Source organism: Typopeltis vanoorti, chromosome 12 (assembly GCF_054136105.1).
Source record: "Typopeltis vanoorti isolate ZY-2024b chromosome 12, IOZ_Tvanoo_1.0, whole genome shotgun sequence".
NCBI lineage: Eukaryota > Metazoa > Arthropoda > Arachnida > Uropygi > Thelyphonidae > Typopeltis > Typopeltis vanoorti.
This window is the reverse complement of record NC_143560.1, coordinates 53,075,277-53,092,390: the sequence shown is the minus strand read 5'-3', so window position 1 is coordinate 53,092,390 and position 17,114 is coordinate 53,075,277. Positions and strand designations below refer to the sequence as shown.

Genomic DNA, 17,114 nt, shown 5'->3' with positions numbered 1-17,114 from the left:
CCAAAGAGTTCTTTTGTTATGTGGCAAGTAAGAGGAAGAATGACTATGGAAGATTAATGTTAATGAGTGATGATGGTCATGAGGAGACTGAAGTGGATAAAATAGTTGAGTTGCTAAGTGAACACTTTGCACGGGTAATATCATCCTAGTGAAGTTACTGTTTTAACATATATGACAGACACTAATTGTGGGAACATAGGTGGATGAATTGGAAGTTCTTAGGATATTGCAGAATCTCAATATAAATACAGCTGTGGGATTAGATGGGATATCAGCTAAGGTTTTGTGAGAATGTGCAAGGGAAGTGTCACTGCCTCTGACTAGGCTCTTTAAGTCTCAGCTCTGGTAGAGTTCCAAGGGAGTGGAAAGAGAGCAAAATAATTTCCTTACACAAGGAAGGTTCTAAGACTGCAGTAGCAAATTATAGACCAGTCAGTATCTCAGAATTCAAGAATGGGTAGATAAAAATATGATACTGTATTAAGGATCAGCATGGCTTTGTGAAGGGTCATGCTTTAGTAATTTACTAACTTTTTATAATAGAGTTACAGTTGAGTTGGATAAAGGAAATGGCTATATGATGATTTTGCTGGATTTTGCAAAGGCATTTGACAGAATACCACATGGAACTGTTACACAAATTAGAATAAATGGAGATAGATATGACACTGGTTAAGTGGATAAGTGGGTGGCTACTAGACAGATATCAAGAAGTGATACATGGAAGGACAGAATTGAGGTGAAACCATGTGATTAATGCTATGTGGTAAGTTCAGTGCTATGACCATTGCTGTTTAATTTTTACATAAATAATATAAGAAATAACCCGAAACGAAATATTCAATTGTTTGCTGATGATGCAAAATTAGGTAGAATAATAGTTAATCAAGGCGATGTGATGAACGTGCATTATAATTTAAATAGGCTGTTAGTATGGGCAAAAGATATTGGGTGTCAGTTTAATATGGATAAATGTAAAGTTAACCATTTTGGAATAAATAGATTACAAACTTTGTATCACATTGATGGCACTGCGCTCCAGGAAATAGATGAAGCTAGAGATTTAGGGGTGGTGATAGACAAAGAGTTAAAGTTTAGAGGACATTGCTAAGATTGCTAAGGTAGCCCATAAGATTACTTCGCTATTGAAGACTACATTAACAAGTAGAGAAGTTGTTATTCCTCTTTATAAGGCCTTGAAACGCCCACATCTGGACTATGCTCAAGTCTGGTCTTCTGGGTTTCTTGGGGGATGAGGAGGAGGTGGAGAGAATTCACAGACGAGTGATGAAGAGGGTGAGTGGCCTGTGGAATGTTTCCTGCGAGGATAGATTGAGGGTGTATCAATGCAGATGTTGGTTGATAAGAGAAAAAGAAGGAATATGATAGAAACATTTAAGTTGCTTAACATGTTCATTGCCAATCACGCGATATCACGTAATGCGAATTCTCACCAAACGGCCGATCACGCGTGGACGTCGCTATCAAGTAAAAAAAATTTGGCCACCACACGAAATTCCAATTTTCAGCTTGGCAATGAACATGTTAAAGTTTTTTAGGATAGCTGCAGGGGAAATGTTTCAGCACTTGGCTAGAGGGGCCAGAACAAGGAGCCATCCCTGGAAGTTGAATAAAGGTGTGGTTAGTAGGGATGTGAGGACTAGATTTTTTGCTCAGATAGTTGTGAATGTGGAATGGGTTGCCAGAATCAGTTGCGAGTGTTTTGTCTGTTGATGGGTTCAAGGAGAGGTATGATAGATTAAGTGGATAGATTGGGTGTATTGCAATGTATTACAGGGACAGACTCCATGGAGGTGCCCCTGTAATAATCATCAATTTCCTGATATATATCCCCAAGGGATCTTCAGGTAATAATAATAGTAATAATTTTTCTTAACCTCTTAAGTATGTCACCTGAAACATTCAGGACAATTCCTCGGCAATTCTCACATTATTTCCCCTTTTTGTAGATGAGTACTGTGAGAGGTTCTATTGTAATCATCTGGAATTTGACCTTCTGACTACACCTTCTGAATTATGTAGTGCAGCTCCTATCTTCTTCTTCTGCAGCTTGTCCCACTTAAGTAGGGTCGCTGTTTGTGATGAGTCTCCTCCACATCCTCCTGTCTTGGGCTGTAACCACATCCAAGTTCTTCATCCTGAAGTCTTCCTTGATCAGCTCCCTCCTTCTCTTCTTTGGTTGCCCTCGCTTCCTCCTCCTCCCCTGCACATCCATCTTCGTGATCTTTCTTCTCACCACATTACTACCAAACCATCTCAACCTTGCCTCCTGTATCTTTGCTCCTAAGTTTGTAACTTTCACTATTCCCCCTCACATAGTCATTTCTCAGATGATTCTTTCTGGCCACTCTGCACATCCACCTAAGCATTCTCATCTCTGTTACTTCCATCCTGCTGAAGTTATTTTTCCTCAGGGCTATAGCCGGTCTCACTACTGTCCTATAGCTTTTGCCTTTTAGATTGATCGGCACCCTCTTATCACATAGCACTCCAGCCATCTCTCTCTCCAGTTCCTCCATCCTGCTTGTATCCTGCATCCCACTTCCTTCTCAGCTTCTTCATCCTCTTCACTGTTGAACCTAAGTATCTAAAGTCCCTAACCTTCCTGATGACATTTCCTTCCAGCTCTAGATCTGTCTCCTGGCTACCATCCACTTTGCAACACATATACTCTGTCTTACTTCTGCTCATTCTCATACTTCTCTCTTCCAGTACTTTTCCTCATCTTTCCAGTTTAGCTGCCACTTCTCTTGATTCTGCACACAGCAAGATGTCATCCGCATACAATGTTGTCCAAGGCGCGTCATCTCTCACCACCTCCATCACAATATTAAACAGGAACGGACTTAATGCTGGCCCTTGATGCAAGCCAGCTCTCACTTGAAAACTTTGTCTGTCCCAGGCAGGTCCGAACTCTTTTCTTCACATTTCTGTACATCTTCTGTGAAGCTCTTATATCACCATAGCTGTTTTTATATATTACATATCTGACTCACTCACAAGTCACAAGACATATAACACTTGAGTGCTATGTGTGAGCAAGAGGATAAGAAGAAAGGAGGGGGGGGGTCTGTCAACATCTTTTTTTTTTTTTTTTTTTTTACAAAATTGAGGGTAGTAGTCTTTGGAGAAGATTGTCCCAAAGATCAGAGTAGTAGAAGGAATTACAGGGTCAAAAAATCTGGTTTAACAAGTTTGGAGATGGACTGTAAATTTCTGTTGATAATTTCATGGACAGAGCATTGTCCATGAAATTATTTATAGAACAGGTAAATTTCTGTGTGTGTGTGTGAGAGAGAGATTGGAGCAGATCTGTGAGAGAGGGATCATCAGTCAATTGGATTGCACTCTTCTGAATAGCATCCAGCAATCTTAGAGAGAATTTGTATGTACCACTCCAAGTGTTAGCAGAATTCTATAGTTGGCCAGATTAGGGATTTATATAGTCTTTAAATGGAATTTATACAAGATTCTTTGATGAATACCACATCCTGCTAGAAGGCTGGTTTCTTACTGAACATGATTTCCACTTTTTCTTATTATGTTAAAAATTAAATATTGATATATAAAATTGATTTCCTTTCTTTTTAAATGTTGCAGGGTTAGACTCAAGGAGTGAAGCATGTCAGCGATTTTATCGTGAAGGACTAACCATATCTTTTACAAAAATTCTTACAGATGAAGCAGTGAGTGGATGGAAATTTGAAATTCATGTATGTATCAGGTTATAATGTTTTGCGTTGCTACTGAATTAATTATGTGTTAAAAAAATATTCATTTCTGATACGGACATATTTTCTTTTGGCTGTTTCCTCTCGACAGATATACTGGCATGATTTTTATTTGATGTTGGACATTTTTTTTTATGGGCAGAAATATGGAAGGTGTATGTAATTCATTTCTTACTAAACACAAAGAAACAAAATTCCTAAATGTCTAACCAAGAAGAAGACTTTTTTTTTTTTTTAGTTTACCAGATTAGTTAATATCAAATTATGTTGGTTCATTGTTTTGTTTTGCATTGTTCATACTACTGATCAATGGCAAGCCTATTTGTCATTGATCTTAACTGGAATAATGAATAGGGAGATTTCTCTATAATTTTCATGCTAAATAAATTTATTAAATTAATTCTTTAGTTAATTTTTGTAAACATTGTTTTGCAAAGTTTATCACACTTTGCAACAGTCATTTTGACTGAATTTTCTGAATTAGGTAGCATACCATAACTTATGTCCTGTATTTGAGCATTTTGAGTCAGATATCTACTCTAGCTCCCTTTCCATTTCAGGTTACTAATTGCTTTTTCTGGCTCCTCTGCTGAAATCTACTCCTGATTATCCTTATATAATAGTAATGCAAGCTATTTTTATAACTTGTAAAAGTAATTACAAGAGCTCTCATAGCACACTTGGTATCAACTGTGCCTTTTGGTTGGAAACACCTAAGTTAGAATCTTGTCTAGGATGCAAAGAACCATTATCAGGTTCTTCGCATCCTAGATGAGACTAATTTTCAAGTGAAGATGAGTTAGCCAGACTCATGTGAAGGTGATAGGTTATTTTTTCTCTTGGAAAGTTGCATTTTTCATCTCACAAAATAGACAATTTGGCTAGAACAGTTTATATCTGAGAAATCTTTGACTTTGATTTTATTCTGCTTTGAACTTGAGGATGATGACTTATTTCAAAATTTTTTTGTATTCAGAATCAAGCTGAGCATTGCAAGTGAGTGACATATCAACAGTAATGTCATCAGCAAGGCTTTTTTTAATCAACTTTATCATCATCAACATCAAATTCCTGACATGTACCCACAAGTGGTGTACCGGATATGATAGTACTACATGAAAAATTTACATCATTACTAACCTCCTATCTACAATTTTCCTCCAAATCAGTGTATTACTTGTCAAGACTCCAATATTATCATTATCAGATCTTATATTTCTATCGTCTAAGGCACATTGTACTGTATCATCTACATATATCTTGGTCTTCCTCTGGGTCGTTTTCCTGCCAACCTGGCAGAGAACACTTGTTTTGCTAATCTTTCCCCACCCATTCTGTTTAAGTGACCATACCACCTGAGATTAGCTATGCTAACACACTCCTGGATGATGACAATGTCAAGTTCTTTTCTAATATTCTCGTTTTTAATATGATATTGCCATTGATGCCATCTATTCACGCCTCTAATCCCTCTTAGGACTCTCATATATGCAGTCGCTAGTCTTTGGTCAAGTGTTTTACTTCCAACCCAACTCTCAGATCCATAAGTTAAAACTGGTTTGAACACTGTCTTGTATACAGCTAATTTAGTGTTCCGACTAATTTCTCTCTTATTCTATATGAATTTATTCAGTTGACTTCCTACTATACCAGCTTTGCTGATTCTGTTGTCTATTTCCATATTTAATTTACCATCTTCACTAAAAATTGTGCCTAAGTAGCTGAAAGGTTTTACTTGTTCCACAGGTTCTCCATTCACAACATAGTTGACATTTTCAATGATTCTGCTTATTTTCATTGTCTTTGCCTTTTTAATGCTGACCTTCATACCATATCTATTACAACAGTTATTCAATTTAGTCACGGAATCTTGCAAACTTGTAGCGGATTTATTTAGAAGTATAACATTGTCCGCATAAAGCAAAGAGCTGACATTAACATCTCCAATTCTGATATCATGTTTAATACCACTTTCCTTCATAATGTGATCCATATAGATAATGAATATCAGAGGAGATAATGTACTTCCTTGTCTCACACCAGATTTAACATTAAACCATCTTCCTGTTCATCAATTCTAACTGCTGACTTACAACTCAAATACAGACTAAGTGTTGCTTGATATAATGCCCCATCGACACCATATAACTGTAGCATATTGAATAGCTTCTCTCTTGGCAACTTGTCATATGCCTTTTCCAGATCGAAAAAATTTAAATACAGATCTTTGTTATATTTCTTCCGCAATTCTTCTCAACTGTTTCTCAAGTATACTTGCCTAGATCTTGCCAAGAACACTCAGTAGGGAAATACTTCTGTAATTCTCACATTCAGTTTTATTTTTCTTTTTATATATGGGTACTATTAGAGCTCTACTCCAATCATTGGGAATTCATCCCACTGTCCAGGCTTTCTGAATTATGCAGTTCAGCCACTGTAAGACATTTATACCAACCTTACTTCAGCATTTCTGGTCAAATATCATCTACTCGTGCTGCCTTTCCACATTTCAAGCCTTTGTTGGCTTTTTCTACTTCAAGTAATGATATGTATTCCTGACTGTATGCCTGTTGAGTGTTTTTTACCACTGTGCTATCACTGTTTGTTTCATTTAGCAATTTTTTGAAGTAATAACTCCATACTTCAAGGATATCTTTTTCTCTTGTTTTCATGTAGCCTTTGTCATCTCTAATTCCTTTTACAGCACTCTTTCCTCCATTTCTAAGTTTCTTAAACAACCTCCAGAATATCTTACCAACTTCTTGATATTTATTTTCTACGTTCTTGCCAAAGTCCTCCCATGACTTTTGTTTAGCTAGTTTTACAGTGTTTAGCTTTCTTACATTTGTCTCTGTATTCTCTAAGAGCACAAGCTGATTTATTTGCCAGGAACTTTTGATATGCTTTCTTCTTTTCTTCACTGCCTCTTTAACTTCTTGTGTCCACCATGGAGTCCTGATTTTTCATCCATGCAGACAACCAACCAACCTCACGACATGCCTCTCTGGCAGAATCAATCAATGTTTTCTTCAGAGTGTGCCACTGAATCTCCAAGATTTGATTCCTGTTCTCAAACTCTTTCATTTTTTCTTCAATAATCTTTGTGTATTTTAGTCTACAGTTCACATCTGAGAGCTGTTCAACCTTTATTCTCTTTAAAACTTTCTTACATGTTATTCTTTTCAATATGAAATTCAATTTTATCCTGCTCAAGACTAAATAGTGATCACTTCCAATTTCAAATCCTCTGTACACACTGGTGTCCTGCACCAGGGAGAAAACATCACTATCAACAGTAACATAGTCAATGAGACTTTTCTTATTCCTTGCCTCTTCTCTCCATGTGAATTTGTGTACATTTTTATGTTGAAACATGGTGTTAGTAATAACCAGTCCATGTCCTGAGCAGAAATCCAACAAATATTTGCCATTATTATTAGCTTTGCTCTTTTCTCCAAATTTTCTCAAAATATTTTTGTTTGTCTGACAATCATTTCCTACTCTGCTATTCAGATCCCCAACAAGGACCAACTTATCCTTTCTCATTGTGTCAGTTGCTTTTTCTAAAGCAACTGATACAATGAGAATCTTCAAAAAATTCCTCCACTTCTACCTTAGTAGAACCTTCTGTGGGACCATAGGCACAAATAAGTCTCATTGTCCAGTTCCCCATTCTCAAAATTGCCCACATCACTCTACTTGAGACTGCCTGCCGTTCAAGAAGATTAGCCTCATATTTTGTGTTGAATACTATGGCTACTTCAACTTTATTGAGTTTATAAATACACATCTTTATTGAAATATGGTGTACTGAACTTTTGAGAACAGCACCACCAGGACTTGTATCGGGCCACTTTTTTTTTTTTTTCAAATTTTCTGTTATTTTAATAGTTTTTATTACATGGAATATAAATAAAAAAGTACTGCAAATCATTACTGTAAATACCAAAATATATTTACAAAAGGTACATAAACAAAACAAAAAAAGGACATTTATTTTAAAAATATTTAAGTAAAAATGTTTACACAAAGTCTATGCATACTCATTACTTATTTCAAAAAAAAAAAAAAAAAAAAAGATGCATTTAAAAAAAAAAACGCTTCATAAAGTACTGACTTAAGTATGCATTTCTTACTAAGATAGATTACAACAATCATATGGAAACATATTGTTTAATATTCTTCAATAGTTATGCATCTGTTCTTCTATCATGATTGATTCCAGAAGTTGCTGTAACATTTTTCTGAGAATTAGCATTAACCATTTTTTATACTCTTCTTATTACCCTATTTGAAAGCTTGTTTTTTGTTATCCTGCAGTACTTCAGGAGGAAAAAAAGGAATGTCAGAAAAGACATACATTCAGTATTAGTTTCCATTTGTTCTTCAAAAATCTTTTGCTATGGAAACATTCATTGGTACTAAAATAGCCATACTTAGCATTTTTAATAAAAATAAAAATGACTTGCATGAACTTAATTTAGGTTTATCTCATTTTTCTTGTGAAGACTTTCTACTATCGTTGTTTTATTAGACTTAAAAGATGTTAAATGTTAAAGGATTTTTCTTGGAATGTTTTATATCATTCAGCATTGATGATCTAATGTTATATTTGATCATCAGTATACTCCCCACACACCTTTCTAATTTCTTAATTATTTCAAGTTTATGACAGACTTCTCAATTTCCTTGTAGAATGATATTTGTTATGTCTTGAAACCATTGTTTAGGGATACACAACTTGTATAATATATTAAAAAGTGAAGTTGATGTGAAGTAGTTGAAAGACATACTATTTCCTTACAACATTAACTAAATTAGCATGCACAGTGTTAAATAGTGGGATAAAATTCATATAAAAATAAAGAATGAATACCAGAACATGAATCACTTATTTATTTTCAGCATAAGGTGTAGTGTTGATTTTGGTGGTCACACTCTTCTGGTTCTGGATGACTTTCATTGATTCATTCCAGCATCTTGTTGAATTTTATTTTGTTTTTTAAAAAAAAAAACGTGATGGTGCCAAATCTGGTGAATGTAAACACAAGAAGAACAAACAATGTGTTGGCACCTTGTTGTGCAGCAGCAGCAGCCAGCTGTTTATTCAGTACTGCTTCTCTCTCATTTGTCTTGTGTTGATTTAGACATTACATGACACCAAGATAGTACTGACTTATGACTGTCCTCTGGAACAAAATCCTTATAAATAATTCCATGAATCAAAGACAGCAATCAGCATTGTTTTGACTTGAGACTTCTGCAGTCAAATCTTCTGCTGTCTTGGAGACATCAGTGATTACTATTCCATGCTTTGCTGTTTTGTTTTTGGGTTGTATTGGAAGCACCAAGATTCACTACCAGTCAGGGTTCCCTAAGTGGTATAATGTTGGTCAGCCATTTCAATGAAATTTTCAGAATGAGCAGCATTTTTGACACGAGTCATTAATGCTATCTCACTCAGTCCTGATGACAGGGGAGAAGGGGATAAGATTCCCTGGACCCACAATTTTAAGGGCCCAGGCATAAGCATATTGCATATAATGTAATACAACTATTCACTTACTTATATATGGAAAATATATGACTTCTGCATTACTCAACCTTAGTGTTTCTTCTGGGTTTGGCTGTCAGCAATAAGACCTCAGAAATGGTTGAACTGTGAGCAGTGGCCCTTCTCATAAAGCATAGCATTATACACATCCAAAAGGTATTCTTTGCATTATGGAATACTAAGGCAATTAATGTGGAGTCTTCATGCACAAACTTTATTTGCTTACACTTGAATAAAGGATTATGCAAGATTATAATTTCTTCTGAAGTGTAACATTCGTGGAACAAGTAAATGTCACTGGCAGGCTGTAGTTTGTGCACTATTGATTTAAGATATTTATTAGGACAGCCTCATTATTTTGTTATTCTATATTGCTTGTTACTGAGGCCAGAATCTAGTTTGTCAACTTTTTTTGCCTTATAAGTTATAAGGCAAAAAACAGCTATAAGTCATCTTTTCAACTGAAAGTGATCATTATCCTATCTTATATGGAGTTGGTTCTTCCCTTCTAGGAATTTGTTTTTTCCTCCCTCCTGAAAAATGGACACAACTCCAAACAAGCATATGTAATTTATACGTCTTGTGCCCTTGGTTGACTCTGTTTTTTTTTTTTTTTTTGGATTATCAATCTTTTCATCATTCTTCCCAAGTGTAGGAATTGTGGAGGAGAGAGGTATGCAGATTTGCTAGATTTCAAGAAAGGGCATTTATTTAAAGAATCAAAATACATTCTCCTCCAGTTTAAAATTTTTACTAACAAATTTTATAGAAAAGAGAATAATTAATTATTATACAGCAATCATTTTTATAACCTAATTTTTACCAAATTATTGAAAACATTTTATTTTACACTAAAACATACAAAAACAGTATATGAAATTATTTTAAAGTCAGTTTTAACCTGTGGATTTTTGAGCCAGTTGTGAAATGGTTACTTATAGGCTAGAGATTCCTACACTTGAGGAAAATTAAGGGAATGTGAACAGATAACATTGAGTGGTTTTTCTTTTATTTATATCTTTATAGCCAATGATGAAAGATTAATAAAAACAGGTATGAAATAAATGCACAAAGAGGTGACCATAAAAGAGCTTTAATAAGTAATATATAAGTAATATACTACTACTACAGATGAAAAATGTTACACAACTGTAATCTATTCGTGTAACTAAGTAAACGATGGTTAAGTACTTGTACTTGCTTGTGCATGCATGTATACACACACACACACCTACCTTGCATGATGAGTATAAGAATGAGAACCATTTAAGATTGTAAGTTTGGTTGAATACTGAATTTCTTTTTAATTACTCATTGAAAAAAATACCTCTATATTTAGTGGTTTCTTATAAATTAAAATTTTTTTTATGAATCTACTCATTTCTTAGTTGTTTATAAACATCATGAAATAAGTGGAAATGTCATAGAACATTTCTGATATGAAAAATACTTTGTTAATTATTCTCCAACATATCACATTACTACTGTACATGCATTCCTTAAGAGAGAAAAAATAATATTTTTTTTCTGTTTTTAGAGATGTATTATAAAAAATTGTGAACGTCTTATTGAATTGTGTGTTGCAAAACTAAGACAAGACTGTTTACCACTTCTGGATCTTCTAGCAATGGCCCTTAATCCACATAATAAGTAAGTTGAAATTTCCTGAAAATGTTGTAGAAAATTAGTAGGCTTATTCTTTATACTTACAGAATTATATACCAAGAAGCTAATGTTTCTTGATTGGAAATATAATTTATGATTGGTTAGGTTTGATTCTTTTATTCCATTTCCTGTAATTAAAAAATGGACAAGTTTCAAACTCAAAGGCTAAAGTCCATTTGGTAGCTTGGTTGGCTAAGTGCATCCACTTTCCATACAACAGCCCATGATGTTCAAATTCCACCATGGACATAGTGTTTATGAATGTTTAGTGGAAAAAAAAAAAAATGTTTGTGAATGACTTTAAGAGGGAAATGAATTTCATCACCCAGTGTGACTTAATTATTCTCAAACGTATCACATTACTGCTGTACAGTAATGTGATAATCATGCACCACTCTATGAGAGAAAAATCTAGAGCCTGCACCCCCATCTTGATAGCATTCATTCTCAATTCCAAGGATGTCTTCATGTCCTTTCTCAACCCTCTGTAAAATGAAAAATTCCATCTACTGAAATCATTGTATGATCCTTTCAGAAGATTGTAAATCTCAATCATATCACTCTGCTTTCTCCTGTTTGAAATGTCTGCAGTCTACAAATTCTCAATCTGTCTTCATAATCAGTATTCATAATCAATCCTGATATCATTTTGAATACTCTTTTGCACTCTCTCCACTGTATTAGAATCACCATAGAAATTAGGAGATGAGTTCTGTATGCAATAACAATAATGATAAGCCCAAGTAAGGTCTTATCAATGCCTTGTAAAGAGGCAAAATGACTTCCTTATCTTTATATGTCAAGATTTGTTTCAGCATTGCAAGTATCCTCTGAGTTGTATTTGCAATTTCTGCTATATGGCCCTTGAACTTCAACTTCCTATCTACTAAAGCTCCAAGATCCATAGCCTTATCAGTTTCTTTCAACATAATTCTACTGATATAATACAACATGGATATCTAATCACACCAAACTGCATGACTATATTTACTAACATTGAACTGATAGCCATTTTCACATGTGCCCACAATTCCAGCCTATTCAAATCATTCTGCAAGTACTGCATATTAGCAGCACTCCTGATTACTCTACCTGTCTTCATCATCACTAAATAGCTGTATGTTGCATGTCAAATCCTTTTCGTTGCCATTAATATACAGGTTGAATAACAATGGCTTGATATCTTTCAGTCAGCCATTCTCTTATCCGTGCCAGTAATTTAAAGCCTTAGCAAAATCCAAAAGTATCATGGTGTATCCATTCTCCTTGTCTAACTCAATGGGTTCCCTTTGAGTTAGACAAGGAGAATGGATGATTTTCCCTTAGTAAACTCATGCTGTACATTGCAAAGTATAGTTTCTCAGTCAATGCTTTCTGTATGCAAGCCCTGACCAACTTTTCCAAAGTCTTCACCACCACTCCAGAGATATTTGACATCAAAAAGCAGTACCTTAAGGATAATGATGAAATTATAGATTAAGAAATTGTTTTTAAATTTCATTGTTAAATCTGATACTTTATTATACTTTATTTTATTTTTAAATCTAAGATAAATAAATCTTTCACTAAATGTCAGGCCTCATATTTTGTAATGGGAGTAGATATATTGGTAACAGAAAAATAGGTACACGAACTTTATTTTCTGGTTTATATAGTAATTTTTTGACATGTGTTATCTTTTGATGTGCTTTCTTCTTTTCCTTTACTAAGTTAAACAGGCAGTGAAGGAAAAGAAGAAAGCATATCAAAAGTTATTGGTGAATAAGTTATCTTGTGCTCTTAGGATTGTTTCCAGAGACAAATGTAAGAAAGCTAAACACTGTGTAAAACTAGCTAAACAAAAGTCATGGTAAGAACATAGAATATAAATATCAGGAAGGCAGCAAAATATTCTGAAGACTGTTGAAAAAGCTCAGAAATGAAGGAAAGAGTGCTGCAAAAAGAATTAGAGATGATGGTCAGAGCTGTATAACTGAGAGGAGACCACCACATAGCCTTTAAAGGAATGCGGAGAACTGACCAGGGCTTCTGACCTAATGTCCAATCCTCACTTTCTCGTGGTGCACCCTGTTGGGTATCTACTTTGATACTGAACGAACGAGGATGGGCTGGCAATTTGGGATTTAGCCGACCAAATTGTATTCTTATTGGTTAGACCAAAATATAGAATGATGGTACAACATGACAAAATTTCATGCCAGCTAGGGCGTCACCTGGTTAAACAAGGCCCCCGTTGTTTTCGCCAGGGAACCAGAGCGAACAGCAAAAAGTCAGCTACTGGAACAAATCTGAAAACAAACCCCAACTCAACATCACCAGAGTTAAAGATCAGTACTATCAACGTAAGAAGCCTGAATGGCAAAGAAATGGAGCTAGCTGAGGAATTAGATAAGTACCAGATTGACATAATAGGGGTGACTGAAACAAAAAAGACCAAAACTGGTGAGATCTTTCTGAGCAATAAATACAAAATGTTATATTCAGGCAATGACAATCAAGGAAAAGATGAAGTAGCCTTAGTATTCAACACAAAATACGAGGCTAATCTTCTTGAATGGCAGTCAGTCTCTAGTAGAGTAATGTGGGCAAATATAAGAATGGGGAACCGGACAATGAGACTTATTTGTGCCTATGGTCCCACAGAAAGTTCTACTAAGATAGAAGTGGAGGAATTTTTTGAGGCTTTAGAAAAAGCAACTGACACAATGAAAAAGGAAAAGTTGGTCCTTGTTGGGGATCTAAATAGCAGAGTAGGAAATGATTATGAGACATACAAAAATATTTTGGGGAAATTTGGAGAAAAGAGCAAAGCTAATAATAATGGCAAATATCTGTTGGATTTCTGCTCAGGACATGGACTGGTTATTACTAACACCATGTTCCAACATAAAAATGTGCACAAATTCACATGGAGAGAAGAGGCTGGGAATAAGAAAAGTCTCATTGACTATGTTATTGTTGATAGTGATGTTTTCACCCTGGTGCAGGACACCAGTGTGTGTACAGAGGATTTGAAATTGGAAGTGATCACTATTTAGTCTTGAGCAGGATCAAATTGAATTTCATATTGAAAAGAATAACATGTAAGAAAGTTTTAAAGCGAATAAAAGTTGAACAGCTCTCAGATGTGAACTGTAGACTAAAATACACAAAGATTATTGAAGAAAAAATGAAAGAGTTTGAGAACAGGAATCAAATCTTGGAGATTCAGTGGCACACTCTGAAGAAAACATTGATTGATTCTGCCAGAAAGCATGTGGTGAGGTTGTCTGCAAGGATAAAAAAAATCAGAACTCCCTGGTGGACACAGGAAGTTAAAGAGGCAGGGAAGGAAAAGAAGAAAGCATATCAAAAGTTCCTGTCAAATAAGTCAGCTTGTGCTCTTAGAGAATATAGAGACAAATGCAAGAATGCTAAACACTGTGTAAAACTAGCTAAACAAAAGTCATAGGAGGACTTTGGCAAGAACATAGAAAATAAATATCAAGAAGGTGACAAAATATTCTGGAGGTTGTTTAAGAAGCTTAGCAATGGAGGAAAGAGTGCTGTAAAAGGAGTTAGAGATGATAAAGGTGACATGAAAATGGGAGAAAAAGATATCCTTGAAGTATGGAGTAATTACTTTGAAAAGCTGCTAAATGAAACAAGCAGTGATGACAGCACAGTGGTAAAAAACACTGACCAGGCATGCAGTCAGGAATACATATCCATACTTGAAGTAGAAAAAAGCCATCAAAAGCTTGAAATGTGGAAAGGCAGCAGGAGTAGATGATATTCGACCAGAAATGCTGAAGTATAGTGGTATAAGAGTCTTACAGTGCTGCACTGCTTAGTTCAGAAAGCCTGGACAGAGTGACGAATTCCTGATAATTGGAGTAGAGCTCTCATAGTACCCATATGTAAAAAGGGAAATAAAACTGAATGTGAGAATTACAGAAGTATTTCCCTACTGAGTGTTTCTGGCAAGATCTATGCAAGTATACTTGAGAAGAATTGTGGAAGAAAAGCTTGGTGAAGAACAAGTTGGATTCAGGCCAAATAGAGGCTGTCAGGATCAGATCTTCACTTTACGACAAATAGTCGAGAAAGCATGGGAATATAATAAAGATCTGTATTTAAGTTTTGTCGATTTGGAAAAGGCATATGACAAGGTGCCAAGAGAGAAGCTATTCAATACGCTGCAGTTATATGGTGTCAATGGGGCATTATATCAAGCAATACTTAGTCTTTATTTGAGTTGTAAGTCAGCAGTTAGAATTGAAGGAAGTACAGGAAGATGGTTTAATGTTAAATCTGGTGTGAGACAAGGATGTACATTATCCCCTCTGTTATTCATTATCTATATGGATCACATTATGAAGGAAAGTGGTATTAAACATGATATCAATATTGGAGATGTTAATGTCAGCTCTTTGCTTTATGCGGATGATATTATACTTCTAAATAAATCTGCTACAAGTCTGCAAGATTCTCTGACTAAATTGAATAGCTGTTGTAATTGATATGTTATGAAGGTCAGCAATAAAAAGACAAAGACAATGAAATTAGGCAGAATCATTGAAAATGTCAACTGTGTTGTGAATGGAGAACCTGTGGAACAAGTAAAACATTTCAGCTACTTAGGCACAATTTTTACTGAAGATGGTAAATTCAATATAGAAATAGACAACAGAATCAGCAATGCTGGTATGGTGGGAAGTCAGTTGAATAAATTCATATGGAATAAGAGAGAAATTAATCAGAACACTAAATTGGCTTATACAAGACAGTATTCAAACCAGTTTTAACTTATGGATCTGAGAGCTGGGTCAGAAGTAAAACACTTGACCAAAGACTAGAGACCACAGATATGAGAGTCCTGAGAAAAAATTATTGGCGTGAACAGATGGCATCAATGGCAATATCATATTAAAAACGAGGATATTAGGAAAGAACTTGACATTGTCAGCATCCAGGAATGCGTTAACAGAGCTAATCTCAGGTGCTATGGGCACTTAAACAGAATGGGTGAGGAAAGATTACCAAAGCAAGTGTTCTCTGCCAGGTTGGCAGCAAAACGACCCAGAGGAAGAGCAAGATATAGGTGGATTAATACGGTACAAAGTGCCTTAGACAATAGAAATATAAAATCTGATAATGTTGGCGTCTTGACAAGTAACAGACTGATTTGGAGGAAAATTGTAGATAGGAAGTTAGTAATGATGTAATTTTTTCCATGTAGTACTACCATATCCTCTACACCCCCTTGAGGGTACATGGCAGGAATTTGATGATGATGTTAACGAAATGTGATATGAAGACTGGAGAAACAGTTATCCTTGATGTTTGGAGTAATTACTTCAAAAAATTGCTAAATTAAACAAGCAGTGACAGCACAGTAGTTAAAAACACTCAACAGGCACACATTCAGGAATACATATCCATTACATAAGCAAAGTGGATATTAGATCCAGCATTATTTCAAAGACGAATGTAGAAACTATGAAAGTTTCATAAATTGACAAGAGAACTTGCAGGAATACATTCCTCAACATTCCCGATGAAGCCTTTTGACTCTTTATTTTAGTAAGTACTTTTATGCACTGACCGAGAGTTTGATTATGGAAAATACATGTCTTTGACATTTCAAGTTCCTTAGTACTGAAAGGGAGTTTCTGCTCTCTTAAGGTTTCTGTCTGGTCTTTGAAGAGAACCAGCCAGTTCAAAAACAGCTGTCAGGCCAGTGAAACCTTATCAAAATGGACTAGTAAAAGGCAAATATATCGATGCTTCGGCAATGCCTATGCCTTTTAAGTAGTTCACACTATGGCAACTTGGAGGTGTCATGGAGTCATGGAATGTATTCCTGCAACTCTCTGCTGAACTTACAAAACTTTCATAGTTTCTACATTCGGCTTTGAAATAATGCTGGATTTAATATTCACAGTTATATGCTGTCAGTGGAGCATTATATCAAGCAATACTGAGTTTTTATTTTAGTTGTAAGTCAGCAGTTAGAATTGAAGGAAATATGGGGAGATTGTTTGATGTTAAATCTTGTGTCAAGCAAGGATGTGCATTATCCCCTCTGTTCATTATCTATATGGATCACATTATGAAGGAAAGTGGTATTAAACTTGATATCAAAATTGGAGATGTTAATC

General features: G+C 35.2%; 1 protein-coding gene across 4 annotated transcripts in view; it reads left to right on the top strand.

Annotated features, from left to right (window-relative positions):
- faf (ubiquitin carboxyl-terminal hydrolase-like faf) overlaps positions 1-17,114 on the top strand; it is a 1,099,079-nt gene that overhangs the window by 113,845 nt on the left and 968,120 nt on the right. For all 4 annotated transcript variants that reach the window (XM_090401226.1, XM_090401227.1, XM_090401224.1 and 1 more), the window contains 2 exons: positions 3,622-3,734; positions 10,844-10,956. In XM_090401226.1, the coding sequence (XP_090257352.1) occupies positions 3,622-3,734; positions 10,844-10,956 (226 nt within the window). The remainder of the gene's footprint in view (positions 1-3,621; positions 3,735-10,843; positions 10,957-17,114) is intronic.